Source organism: Corvus moneduloides, chromosome 13 (genome assembly GCF_009650955.1).
Source record: "Corvus moneduloides isolate bCorMon1 chromosome 13, bCorMon1.pri, whole genome shotgun sequence".
Taxonomy (NCBI): Eukaryota; Metazoa; Chordata; class Aves; order Passeriformes; family Corvidae; genus Corvus; species Corvus moneduloides.
Genome location: NC_045488.1, coordinates 10,803,956 through 10,818,413, shown reverse-complemented (window position 1 = coordinate 10,818,413; position 14,458 = coordinate 10,803,956). Strand labels below are relative to the sequence as shown.

Sequence of the window (14,458 nt, the reverse complement as noted above, 5' to 3'; positions counted from 1 at the left end):
TAGTGAAAATTTGATGCATCTAAATTGTATCAGCCTTTCCACAAGCGCCTAAACGTGTGTTACTTGATATTGGTCGTTTCAGTATCTGTTCTGATCCTAATGAAAAACATTAGAGGCTGACACACCACTTGAGACTGATTTATTTTTTAGCATGTTAAAGATACCTTCTTTTCAGTAAGTTTGTTACAATTCTGGTTGCTTTTTTCAGCAGAACAACTGCTACTTCAACCATCTTTTGATGTTGCTGGATCCTCCCCTAGATCTTGAAGTGTCCACCTGTCATACAGATACTGGGCAGGATATTATCTTGTCCTCTAACATCACACTGATGATCAGAAACACAAAGTAGAGAGCAAACATGGTGAGCCCCAGTAATTTGTTCATTTTCCATTTACAGAGAGAGATGGAGATAATCACAAACAGGAGCATGAGGAAAAGGAGAACAATTGCACAAAACAAACCATTGCTGCTGACTGCCACGGGGCTGAGGCCATTGAAGATAGAAAAAAGGAACCAGGGAACTGGCAGGCTGCAAGGAAAGGAAAAGTAATTGAAATAAATGTTTTAAGGCAGTTCATTTTCTGCATCATAACTAAGCAATTTTTCCAAACTGTTACAGGGGAAAAAAAAAGCATGATTGTATTCACTATAGCTCAGCATAAATCTAAACTGGATGTTGTTCCTGTCAAAACTGCATTTGGATAATGCTTGCACTATCATAATCCAATCCAAGAGTAAAAGGGGTTTGAAAATAATGCCTAAGAATTAAGTGCCTTGATGTGCTATAATATAGAAATGTCCTGATGGTTTAGGATGGGAGATCAAGGCACTGATACTGACCTTCCCCAGGAGCTGAGTGTCTGAGTGATCAGATAAGGTTCCTGCCTGTATATCTTTGACATTAGCCAAAGATCTCTTGCATTTTTGTCTTGAAAAATTGGTAATTTTGTGTTGATTTAGAATTGGGTGAGGATAATGGGCTGAGTTATGACAGTTTGTCTTTCCTGGCCGGGTTTGGGTTGGGTTTCTTCAAAAGGAACTGGTTGCTCAGCTGCCCTTCATTTTAACTACAGCTAAAATGAAATTAACTGAGGTGTGTTTGGTTTCAAACCAGGTAACTTTGTGGTTCAGAAATGCATCTCTTAGCATTGACCTGCTACTCACCCAACAGTGATGTCGAAGATGTTGCTGCCCACGGAACTGGACACAGCCATGTCCCCTAAGCCCTTCCGTGCCACGATGACACTGGTGATGAGGTCAGGAATGGATGTGCCTGCTGCCAGTATGGTTAACCCCATAATTTCCTCTGATATCCCAATTGTTTCACCAACCTAATCAACACAAAGTTGGGTAGTGCAGTTAGCAATGGAACATGAGTATACTTGCTCTGTGCAGTGTTAGTGTTTGTGCCATGTTTGCGTTAAAATATTCTGAGTCCCATAAATGTGGCAGCATTTTCCCGCTTTATAGAATTAAAAATTCAATTTTACAGTGTCTGTTGATTCTGGATTTGCTCTATAGGGAATCTGACCACAGTGGTGCCAGCACCGAGCCAAGGTCAAGTCAGCTACAGCACAATTTTCCTGTCCTCAGTCCTCCTCTTCTAGATGTTGTCTGCCTTTCCGAATTTAACATCAGCTCCGCAAGATCCAAGGGCCTTTGGAGATGACAGTCCTTGGATTGACGGCATGATCAGATTTACTGGGCATGTGCAATGTATCACTCAATACAGACTGGGGGGCTGATCCTACAAGATGGAAGTATTAGTTCCCAGAATACCAGGTGAACATTAAGACTGGGGGAGTGAAGATCATTTAGCAGCCTCCAGAATCAGAACCTATATTTTCCTGGAATTTTAATTAGGTAATGGATAATTATGTTCTGCACAGAAACATTAATCAATGAAAAGTCAGAATTAAGATAAATCTTGATAGTACTTTTCCTTTCACTGATGCACAAACTCCCTTGGAAGTTCTCAGAAAAGAATGAATCTTTGTCAAATCAAAAATTCCCGTTTGGGTTTTAACAAAACAAAGTTTCTACTGTTGTGATAGATGACTGCAGCTGTAATTCATCAGATAAAATGCCACAGTAACACTGTCCCCTCTCTCCATCTACTTGTTCTGAAATGGTGATTTGCAGAAAGAACATAAGCCTCTTACCTGGTGAGCCCACCACACCATGAGGTAAGAGAATGCAGCAATCCAGAGGATGGATCCAAAAAATGTGATGACAAAGAATTTTTTTGACTCCTGTTGAAATCAAGTTTGAAAAGAAAAAAGAGACGTTTCAGGGAAGTTAATAGTGCCCATTGAAAACTATTCACCTGAAACACTTCACTGCAATTGATTGCTTTAACTTGGACCCTGGTCTCTGTTTGCTCTGTTTTTCAGCTTGATTAGGTGACCTGTAGTTGCTAGAGTTTGTGGTTTACTAAATAAAGTCTCTAGGATGACATTACACTGCAGCTGGGGCTCTTGTCCCACTCCCTGCAGCACTAACAGTATTTCAGCTATGCAGACTCCAGACATGGAAAAATGGACCCAGGGACTCTTGCCTGGAGGAAGTCTATAGCTTAGTTAATGACTCCAGTAGCAGAAGGAAGATAGATTCTTACCGAGTTTCTGACATCAGGCAGAGTGCTCCAGAGAGGAAAGACAATGGGAAAGAGGAAAAGGTAAATTGCTTGTTTCTTCCTTGATTCTGGCCATTCCAGAGATAAGGGCTCATCGTTTTCATCACCCTCTGTGCTGTCACCATCGCTGTCCTCCTGGCTCTCAGAGCTGCTGTCTGAGGTGTCACTGCTTGACGGAGGCTGTACGTCAGGATAAAAAATCAAAAAGCCAATATGTTTTCACACTAACAAGGAGCTGCAGTTACTCACCATGGCCTCACCTGAGCAGAGCTCACATTTGTAACCTGCTGAGGGAAGCCACAGCTCTTGTGGGACAGAATCCAGGCACACCTCCACCCCAGTACCTGTGTATTGTTAACTAATTGGCATCCATTAACTATAACTACCTTCTAGACACAAATTAAACGTTTTATATCCTTGAAAAACCTTTTCTCATCAGAACTGCCAAATTACATCACCTGAAAGGGATTTGGGGAGCAAAACAGAACAGTCTGCTGGTGAGCACAGGACAGGCAGGTGCTCTTATTTTCCCTTACCCTGGAGTGCCCTCTGACCACGGAAGAGTCATTTGAGGGAACAATACTATCCAGTCTCAGTTGGTGTCATAATTTGGACCCAATTTGTGTTTGTAAGAAAAAATGTTTCAGCCAGCATCTTAATAAATCACTACACACAGAGCCTATTTATAGATGCCAGTGACATGGGTTGGGTCCTGCCCCAACAGCTCTGGAGAGGGAAGAAAGAAAGTACACGTGAAGGTCAGCCTGGATGGGCACTTAGTGCCTGTGCTCCTGATTTTGATACCTGTCCATCCTGTGGCACATCTGCCTTCTGTGTGTCTTTGCTGGGCTCTGAGTCACTGGCAGGAGTTACCTGGACGGTGCTCGGTGCTTTCTTTTCCTCTTCTACAAAAAGCAATAAGAAGGAGTTCTGGTTTCAGTCATCTTGGATGGGTGGTCACCATATCACCTTCCATGTGACCAGCAGGAGCTCTGATCTCCCTACCACAATGGTGGCATTTCAGGTTAAACACCCTGAGATTGCTTAGGTTTGTTGTGTGTCCTCCCTGACTCCTGTGATTGTGTTTGGTAAATCTGGGCAGAATTTGGCCCACCTGGAGTAGAATGACATTTTGATGCTCCCCTGACCTTCCATCCAGAACTGCTGTAAGGGGCGCATGTGTAACAGGGAAATGCTAATTACCTCATCTGCAGCTGACTAACATTTCTTGGTTTGTTTCTGGATTCTGAAGATTATATTAAAACCATCCGTAAAACTCAGAAAGGATGTAAAGCTTTGCTTTTCAGATCCCCCCCTTGACACCCCCTTCCCAGCAGAGCACAGCATTCTTCAGGGACCTGATATTCTTCAAGGCTTCTGAGAAATGACCAGGATGTGCTGCCAGACTTTAATCCCTGATCATTTGGTGGGTATTCAAAAGCAAATAGGAGGAAAGTGCTGACACATACAAGGAAGTAACTGCAATGTCCTGCTGTTCCTGAATTAACCTGCATAGCCAAGAGGAACACGGAAACCTCTGTGGAAATAGAGTAGAAATATGGATAACACGGAGCAGAGGTGAGGGAGTGAAGTCAGTGTGGTGCTTATAGCACGCACCAAAAATTTACTTGGGTTTTAAACAGTTTTTTCTCAAGTTTGGGATTCATTCACCTGTGTGAGGCCGTGTTGGGAGGTGCTCGGGTGCCTATGTTGTGTGGAGCTGGGATCTTCCACACAAAAGTTTCTTGTTATTCAAAATCTGCAGCCTTGCTGGCAGCACAAGCCTGTGTGTCAACAGTGACAGAGAAAGCCCAAAAAAAACATTAAACTGACAGAGGGCAGATCTAGGTTAAATGTTAGGAAAAAATTCTTCCCTGTGAGGGTGGGAAGCCCTGGCACAGGTTACCCAGAGCAGCTGTGGCTGCCCCTGGATCCCTGGAAGTGTCCAAGGCCAGGCTGGACGGGGTTTAGAGTACCCTAGGGTAATGGAAGGTGTCCCTGCCCATGGGAGGGAGTGGGGCTGGATGGTCTTTAAGGTCCCTTCCAACCCAAACCATTACATGATTCTGTGATTATATTAAAGGAAGGATGCACAGGTCCTTGGAATTGCTATAGATGGGAGTCAGTGCAGCTTATTTCCTCTGGAGCAACCTTCTGTGCCCTTCTGCAAGTGTGTGAAGGTACTTTGTTTTAACAAACACCTCATTTGCACGTCTACCAAAGACCAGCAGCACCCAAGTGCTATCTGCAATGGTCTGATTTCCTTCCTGCACTGCTCCCTGGCCATTTCCAGTGCATCCTTGTATCTCTCCCTGCCCGGACGCTGCCTCACTAACAGCTCCGCTGGGGATGGCTGTTCCTGCCTGCGTGCATCGATTGATTTCTGCTGCATTGTTACAGCAGTCATCTGTAACCAGTAATAGCACAAAATTTGTGTTAGACCCCAGTGTTTCTTTGCCAGCCCTCGGGCTTTGTGTGCTGGGAAGGTGAGGGCTTGCTGTGCAAAACAAAGCAAACGGTACTGGCTCTTCCTGCACTCACCTGGCTGGGAGCCTTGTCCTTCCAGGGTCTTAGCCTTGGCCATGTTCCTCAGGATGTCAACCCTGTCTTTAAATTTTGCTGTGGGTGAGAGAAGGACACAGTCATCAGGGGCTGTCACTGCAAAGCCCCCCTTGACCTGCCTCCCCGACACACACATGCTCTTGCCCCCTTCCTCTTGCAGGGGCTGCAGCCAGCACTTCCCCAGGAGTTGTTCTGGCTGTGACCCCAGTTTTTGGCTGCTAGTTGGTCATAGCTGTTGTATTTAACTGCCTAGTGCTACAGCAATTACACCAGCAATTTGACATGGTACTAACACCATCCTATTTAAAGACAATCTAGAGGAATGAGAAATCCTTTCTGGGTCAGTAATACAGAGGATATCTGTACTTCATAGGAAGAAAATGCAGAAAGAACAGAGGAGGAGTTTTGGTGCAATATCATCTTTTTCCCAATGGACTATTGATTTTTTTCCGCGCTAGATTATGTGCAAACTAAAAATGACACCTTCCTCCTGCCATGTGGCTGCTGAAGAGGCTTTAGGGTGCTGCTTACAGCCTGGGGACCTGATGGGAATGGAAAATAAATACCTTTTATGTTCCAGTTCCCTGAAAAATTATTGCTTTTTCTAAGTATACACAAGTGTCTCCTGCTCCTGGTATCCAGGTTCAGCGTGGTCCAGGCTGTCTGAGAGATGATCTTCACCAGCACAGGTCTGCTGCTCTATTTCTGGGACTGCCGAGGGCTTCTTCCACTATAAACCAAGCTCTGCTCTACTCTGCTGAGCTGCTTTTTTAGTGGTTTACAGTGAACTGTGAAACTGTGTGTCTCTATAGTTGTTTTTTGCTCAAATATCTTACTGCTGATTCTCAGAGAAAGTGAACAAGAATGGGTTCAAAGAAAAGTCCCATTTTGCTCTAATCTATGTCCTTTGTTGAGCTGCACACCCAATGACTGAGGGTCACTGGATTTGCTTGTGGACAGTAGCCACAAGGAATTGGCCAATGCTGTGCTTGGCTTGTGTGCAGGGCTGTAAATTAATTTCCTCTGAAAGTTTTATCACACTGATCTAATCTACTGTGCTGTTGACTATGCACCCAGAAGGTGCTGTTGTCATTTGCCTCAAGGGCAGGGCCCTGCCACTTTATTAATCAGAGTGACATTGAGATAATAGAAATAGCAGGTCCAGCCATTTGAGCAGAATTACTGTTCTGAACTGAACCTTCTGAAAATCAGTAAATTCTGGTGTATGCCCAATAACGGGGCCCAGCTCAGACATTAACACCTCAGGGGACAAGTCCTACTCTGGTGAGATTCCTGCTTCTGTCTGACAGAAACATCTTTCACCAACCAGGATTTCCACTGAGCAGTGGAATGGCTGGACTGAGATGAAATGACCATGAAGTAACAGAATGGTTGGAGCTGGAAGGGACCTTAAAGGTCATCCAGCCCCACCCCCTCCCATGGGCAGGGACATCTTCCATTATCCCAGGGTGCTCTAAGCCCCGTCCAACCTGGCCTTGAACACTTCCAGGGATCCAGGGGCAGCCACAGCTTCTCTGGGTAACCTGTGCCAGGGCCTCCCCACCATCACAGGTAAGAATTTCTAATCTAAATGGTAATTTATTCTCCTTTGAAAGGCTGGCTGGGACTCAAGAGCCGGACTGTTCCATCCTCCTTGTCAACTGAAGTTCACTGGAGGGGATGTGAAGTGTTTCACTTCCTTCTCCCTGTGCTTGTGCACAAGCACATCCCTCAGTGCAGGGGCGACCTTTTGCTCCCAGTCTCCTCTAAGCAGTGGGCAATGCATCCTTCTGTTTGACTTTTCCCAGAAGCTGCTGCAAAAGCTCCTGTCAGCAGGGTCAGGGCAGTCAGGCTCAGGCTGAGATTATGGAAATTCAAGCTGCTGGCTCGCTGCCCTCAGCCAGGCCACAGGCTGGGAGTGCCAAGTGGAACCTGGGAGCATCTCTCTGTCAGGATAAACAGATTAGGCCCAGGCCACTGTCCAGTTCTCATGAGATCAGCCTCATTTAAAAGGGTGTTAATTCCTTTGACACGCAATTCCTGCAGGAGGGACTGAGACTGGAGGCAGAACTGGCTCTAAGCTGGCCAGATCTGCATGTCAGCATGCGGAGGAAGGATGTCCGTGAGCTCAGTCCATGCTGTTCTGGATTAGCTGTGCAGGGCAATGTCCCTCTCAGTCCCCTGGGGCATTCACTGCTGGCAACTCTGTCCCCTGGGCGGAGAACGCATGACACAGGGCATGTCTGTGTCCGGTGGCCCTGAGATGTTCTCCAGGAGAATTCTTGTTCTGTGAATTGACAGCATCCAGGATGGACTTCAGGTAGCAGCTGAGCTTCTACCTTGAATTTGGCTCTTACATTTAATTCACTCTTTGGCACTAGTATTCAATCCAACAAGATTCACAACACAATCAGCAGGGAGGATTTTTTCTTTACAATTTGGCATGAACCTGAAGGATTTGGAGATTCTGCTGTCTAAAAGTGGAAATATAAAATAAAGGTCTTTCAATTCCTTTTGCCCCTTTGTATCATGATTCTCTTACAACAAATGATGGAATGCTAATGAAGCAAGGAGAAGCTGTAGCTGCCTTCAGCCTTGTCCGGCCTGCAACAGTGCCCAATGCTCTGGTCTAATTTCCAAAATCATTACCTTGTTAACTGGGGCATAGTGAGGGCAGGCAGCTCTGAGAACCTCTCTGCTGGAGCCTTTTGCTTCATTCAGAAAGAAATGTAGGTTTCTGCCTTTTTCTCTGTGTGACTAGAGTTTGAAGAGTCTGATGGTAAGGCTAGAGGTTCAGAAATGAGAGGGTTCCTGAGCATTTCCAAAATCCTCACTCCCTTTAATTCCCCAGCAGTTCCCTCTGGTGTGTAATGGGATGATCTTGAAAAGATCTCATGCTCTTCTTCTACTCACTTTCACAGAAAGTGGGGAAAAGGACAAAACAAAAAACTTGCTAGAAATTCCTAATTTAAAAAAAGGCACATTGAAAGTAAAAAGTTCTGTCAAAAATATAATTCAGGATGAAATGTGAATATTGGAATTTCTAAAGTAAACATGTAGTCTCCCTGGAGACAGAGAAAAAGACTTAAGTAATGATACCTTCCTAACACAAAAAGGAAAAAAACACATTCTGAACTCAATCCACTCTTCAACTGAGAAATTTTGTTTCACACAAGGGGTGTTGCAAGTTTGTGTTTCAGACTTATTCTGTATTTCCAAGACCTCTGCCCCTGAAATTTGGTTTTGGAGGCCCAGCTTTTCTATGTTTCGTACCTTGCTGCCCTGAAACCACTTCCGTGCTGCCTAAATAAAAAGTGAGGGCAGCAGAGAGAAGGAAACCCTACAGAATCCTAATTGCAGTAGGTTCAGTGAGGAACTGCTGAGCAACTGCTGGCAACCTTTTCCTTCTGTCGAGTGTTCATTACCACAGCCTCTAAGTGCTGATGCTACAGGCCTTGGCAAGAAGGAACAAGGGCCCTTGAGGAAAGATAAATTGCTTTGGGATCATCTTTTATGGTGGCAGCCTAATTACAGAAATGTGCCTGGTACAGACAGTGCTGCACACACAGCAAAGGGAGGGACTGTATTGGTGATCCATGGGAACCAGGCATAGCTGTCCCCAGGGTCCCACAGGGCTGCAGAGCTGTTAACACATATATAATATGTTAACACATATATAATATATAACATAATAGGGAACTATTAACATATCAGAACACAAATCCTGATATGCCTTGGCAAGTTCAAATCCTTTTTCAGAGCCATCCTCAGGATGTCATTTCATTTCTTTGGCCAAGCTCCTCAAGGCACTTAGGTTTTTTAGTCCATGCATAAATTCCTTTTCTCCAGACTTTCTTTTCTTCAGGTAGGAATTTATCAGGGTCAGGAGTATCTCCTGCAAGACACACTGGCTCCTTGATTTTGAGTGCTGAGCTGTTGTAATACAGTAATTTTATTGTTATATTTTATAAGGCGCTGTCTCTGTTCTCACGGTCTTGAGTGGAGCAGGCACGTACGTGGGACAGAGGTTTTGCCATTAACTCAGTGGCGTTAGTAAAGTAAAGGGTCTAGGAAATAAAAACCTTCTGGAGAGGCTGTGCCCATCCCGGCACAGTCCCTGCGGTATCAGACCCAAATACACACGGCCACACTCCCATCTAGTGGCTGCCGCGCACACAGGAACTCACACCCTGCCGGGCCGCCGGCAGAGGCTTAGGCTGGATATCAGGAAAAATTTCTACACCCAAAGGGTTCTCAAGCCCTGGCACAGGGAGTCACCAACCCCAGAGAGATTTAAAGGATGTGTAGATGGGGCATTTGGGGACATGTGGCCTTGGCAGTGCTGGACTTGATGGTCATAAAGGTCTTTTCCAACCTAAATGATTCTGTGATTCTATGTAATGGGTAGGGAAGGTCTCTGAGAGAAGATCCAAGCTGGTCCCCCAGACCTGTTTATTCAGTATTCACAAGGCCTGGGAACAACAGCCTCGTTAGCAAGGACAGTGACTCACAACTGCATGGAAACTCCCAGCAGCCTATTCTGGGCTGAACTGGCTGGGGCTTTCCTTCGCCTGGGCTGCCAAACTCAGCCCCCCACAACTCTCCTGCTGACAGGCCCCAGGGTTTCCACTAGGGCACCAGCCTGGACCAGAAAGCCAAGCTTGTGGTGGCCTGGGGTGGGGAGATACTGCACAGGGACATTTAGAGGTGTGGGAAGGATGAGAAGGTGCTGGGAGGTCTCTAAGTGGCATCAGCCCCTCAATTCTGGCACTTCCTGATGCTCAAGGCAATGGCATATCCTCTTGGAAGGTTTTGGGTCTATCCTGGTGCTGTTGATACAACCTTTCGGGGGCACAGGAGGCAAGGAGCAAACCCTGATGCGTCTGGCTCTTGTTAGGCTACTGTTCGTAACACATTGGGTGCCTTCACTGGAATCTGTCAAAGCAGCCACTGATCTGCTTTGCTGTCCTCATCCAACCTCCTTTCTTCCCTCGATCAGTTTGTGCAGCTGGGATTCTGATCTGGAGAGTCCTCTTTGTAACCTCTGTGAGGGACACTAGAGGTGTTGATCTGCTTAGCTTCAATCTCTCTTTGAATGGGCAGCAGATAATCTCTTTAGAACAAGTAGGGCAGTGGAGGGTTGGGGCATGTGCTGAGCTAGGAAAGAAAACCTTAAAAATGTCTTTTTTTAATGTGCTTCTCTATTTCTTGGAAAAGGAACCTCCATGGTGTGATTGGATTAAAGTTAATATAAAGCAGTCTGTTAAAAGGCTGTGTACAAAGACCCTGGTCTGTCTGGAGATGAGGCTTCTTTGCACCCTGAGCAGTTTAAAAGAGGTCTTGGACCTGAGCTGGTCCCTCCCTGGCCCTGGGGAGCTGCTCACTGCCTGCACAGTGCTGTGGGCATGCTTTGCCATGGTAGTGATGATACCATAGCAGTGCAGGTGGGCTTTTAGAGGTGTCGGTCTGAATCACATAGAATTGGCCTCACCATCATGATTAGAATCTCAGCTGGGATTTTAACTGTTTCAAAAAGACAATTCTTCAAGGGTTTTAACCTCTTTTTCTGCTGATGTTTCAAGGCTGGGATTAGGTCTGAGCTAAGAAGAGGAAGATGGGACATGCTGCGGAACAGAGGAAGCCTGTAACTCAACGTTTTATGACCCTGCAGTCGGAGAGACAGCAGAGATGAGGGACAGGACTGACTGTCACCACTTTCAGGGACCCCAGCAGCAGCAGCTGCCACCATAGCAGTAACTAGCTTGGCACAGGAAAAGTAGATATGGCAGGACCAAAACATGAAGTGTTTGTCCTTGTCAGCCACACAATCAGAAGGGACACATCCCACCGCCATAGAGCTCCCCTCACCAGACACTATCTGTGATGCTCAGCTGCATACCAAGGGTGAGTTGCTGACCCTAAAATACTGATTGTATTCCCAGTTAAACCACTCAGGGCTGTGAACCCAAGGCCCTCTGGTGTGGAACATCCACTCACCTTCTGCCAGGGGGTCCAGGGTGTAGATCATGAGCTGGAAGATGGTGCCGCGCATCTGAGAGTTATGCAGGGAGGCCGAGCTGCTGCCCCGCTGCAAGGCTGGCCCAGGCTGTGGGAAGGCACAAAGCCAGTCAATTCCAGCTTCCTTGTTCACTACATCAGACAGGGCCTCTCCAGGCCATAGGGCAGCAATTCAACAGCAGCAGAGGAATGAGCTGTTCAGTGTTTGCTATGAGGATCCTGCCAGCCTCTGCTATGAGAGCCCAGGAGGAAATTTGGCCACGAAACCAGGTAAGAAGACTCACTTTCTGAATTTCTGTATGCCTGTTTATAGCGGAGAATGAACAGCACTCTTCTAGTTAAATCCACCCGGGAAGCCTGAGCTGTCTCCTAAATTTTATAAAAATTCCTTTAAGGACAGGCCTCAGCCAGGTGTCCCTCTTAAGCAAACTGTGACCATTGTGCCTGATATGATACAGGCTTTGGTCCAGGTTTCTTGACACAGGAGTTGACACCTTTACTCATGACCTGACATGGGGAGAAATTCAAAATACAATGACTTCAGATCCCTGTAAAGTTGCTTAGACCTACCTGCAGCTTCCTCACATCTGTTGGCTTCATTGTTCCATCATCTGCAACTGCCCCAGTGCTTGTCTGCAAGCAACGAAGAACAGAAATGACCAATCACCTCTGCTGCTTCAGGATCTAATGATCCTTCAGGCTGCTGCCTGTGAGGAAGGGGGACAGCTGACACAAATGCCCATGGATGCTACCGAAAGAGCCAAAGCCATGGGCCTCCTTAAAACCATTGGCTTCTGAGAAAAACAGGATTCTACCTACAGCTCCCCAGTGAGGATGCGGGCACCTGGGGGCAGAGTCACAACTGATTCCTGTAGCTACAGACAGACCCAGACTTCATCCCCAAACATCTGTATCCTTACTCATTTTCCAGCAGAGTGAAGGTGCAAAGGGGGATTTTTTACAGTAATTAGCATTACTTTCCATCACTTATAATTTCTGTGATTTAATTTTCCCAAGGGATAGGTTCAGCAGCTCTCTGTCATGCTACTAAACGTTAATAAGAGTTCTCTGTAAACTTCAAGTGCAGGGCTGGATTCAATTTGTGATGCTTGGTGATGTCCACAGTGATGTGAGTGTGTCACTGCCATATTCTTGCACATGTATCCCACTGGAATGTAATGCAGGAGCTTTCAGGACTCCCAGCCATGAGCACTGGCTGAACAACAAACCAGAAGCAGGAAAGAGAAGTAGTTTCTTGATTCTGCACCACTTCAACTATCCTCACTTTCCTCATCTGCTTCCTTCCTTTCCTTAAATGATGTGGAGTGCCAGGATCAGAAGGCAAAGCAAGTTGAGGGCCAGGGACACATCCAACTAGCATAGCATGCAATGCCAGGGGACAGTTTGAAATCTGGTGGCATGGAATTGGGTTTGGGCACTTCAATCTGATTGCCAAATGCTGCCCAGGAGAGCTGGCAGTGGTTGCTAAAGGCTGCCAGATGCCTCTCTGTGCTGCTGATCAGGTAACGAGTGATACCACCAGCATCCCAGCAACCCATATGGCTTCAGAAAGGGAAAAGAGAATTTTCCTCCAACATCTCTCAGTTGCAAGAGGCTGGGACAGAAGCCTTTTCCCCCCTATTTACTAGAATTGTCCAACCTTATTCCCAGACCAAGAATGTGTTCCTGCAAGTGTTCATTCTGAAACTTCTTTACAACAACCAAGTAAGCAAAATTCCACACGTCTTTGAAAGCACATAAGCAACCACAACTGAGACCTTTAGTAATTGCACAAGTAGAACTCCCTTTTAGTGAGTTCTCCAATCTCTTAGAATCTCTGTCTAGTTTGCATTTCCCTCATTTTAAAACCATAATTATTGACCAGTACCTGTATTCTGAGGTTCAAATATGTGCTTTGTGAAGGAGATGCAGTTTTTCTTTGTGGTTTACCTTAGAAAAAGTTACTTCCAACTTGCCCTCTGAACTCTAATGACACCAACCTTCTGCATATGCTCTGCTGATGCTGCCTGCACAGCATTTGACTTCTTGTTGAGCTCCTGCTTCACCCATTGCTCTAGGAACACGTTCTGTTTCATGGTGTACACGTATGTGGCATAGGCAGTCAGTAAAAGGAGGCTTTCCCACCAATCAATGACACTGTCTAGGAAAAACAGGATGAGCATCAGTAAGTCTACAATGTAGAATGAGATGTCTCTAAATAAGGGCCACCATGTCAGGTGGAGTATCTCCCTTGAGAAGAGGGCACAGGTGCCAACAACAAAGAGGATATTAAACACTGCTGAGCCCACAATGGTACCGATGCCGACATTGCTGTGTGAGATGAAGACACCTATGAGGGAGGTGAAGAGTTCCGGTGCTGATCCACCTGCTGCCATGAAGGTGGCTCCAGCCACATCTTCAGAGATCTGCAACTTCTCAGTGATCACTCCCAAAGCAGGGACAAAATACTCATCACACACTATGGCCAAGGCCACAAAAACATACATTATGCCAAAGATGTGAAGTACAACCCACCCTTGCCTGCGTTCTTCCACACTGAATAGGTCCTGGGGATATTCTCCTTTGGACTCATAGGGTGGTTTTTCATCTTGGGAGCTTTCACTGGCATTTTCTTGCTGTGGTGTTGTACCCACTGATGTAGTGACTGGCACAGCTGGCTCAGGATCCACATAGATACAGTGCCTTATTTTGGGTGCTGTGGCATTGCCTCTTACAGCAGTCTTGTTGCTGGGGAGGTCCCTGGAGGTCACTTTGACAGGGTCTGTGGGTTGGGGGACTCTTTGTGATGCTGGAAGGGCAGAGGGGCTGAACTGGAGCTGGCAGAAAGAGAGGACCAACACTATGGCAAGCAAGAAAAGGATTCGGTTCCTCTGTAGCCGCCTCCTCTGTGGTAAATGCATTTCCTAAAGGTTCAAAACTCAGAACTCAGTGTCCAGAAGCCACTGAAGACTTCACTTGGTCAGCAGTTTGCTGATCTGGAGCATCAGGATTGGAACTGCACAGCACAATTTCTAGCTGATCTGGAGCATCAGGACTGGAACTGCATGGCACAAAATGAGGAATCCTGCAAAAGAAAATCTGGTGTGAGAAACAAAGTACTGCAACTTTCCACCATTCGGGCAGCAAGACTTCACTGACTGCTTTTCTATTATTCATTAAAAAGAAATTAACTTAAATGAGTAACGAGACATCTAGATCCAGGTTTCAGTCTATTTTTTTATA

The 14,458-nt window shown here is 46.0% G+C and overlaps 1 protein-coding gene across 4 annotated transcripts; it reads right to left on the bottom strand.

Annotated features, from left to right (window-relative positions):
* Positions 1-122: 122 nt before the first annotated feature.
* SLC24A1 (solute carrier family 24 member 1) lies at positions 123-14,238 on the bottom strand. 4 transcript variants are annotated; one of them, XM_032123081.1, is made up of 10 exons: positions 13,751-14,238; positions 13,216-13,372; positions 11,786-11,848; positions 11,195-11,303; positions 5,177-5,254; positions 3,440-3,540; positions 2,618-2,815; positions 2,163-2,252; positions 1,165-1,331; positions 123-529 (listed from the first exon to the last, which is right to left on the bottom strand). In XM_032123081.1, exons 1-10 carry the CDS (start codon positions 14,134-14,136, stop codon positions 280-282), a joined length of 1,599 nt encoding a protein of 532 aa, XP_031978972.1. In that variant the 5' UTR covers positions 14,137-14,238; the 3' UTR covers positions 123-279. The 4 variants fall into 4 exon arrangements, with proteins under 4 accessions (XP_031978972.1, XP_031978973.1, XP_031978970.1 ...); XM_032123082.1 differs by having other exon boundaries at positions 13,216-13,376; positions 13,751-13,836; XM_032123079.1 differs by having other exon boundaries at positions 13,216-14,238.
* Between the last annotated feature and the right edge of the window lie 220 nt (positions 14,239-14,458).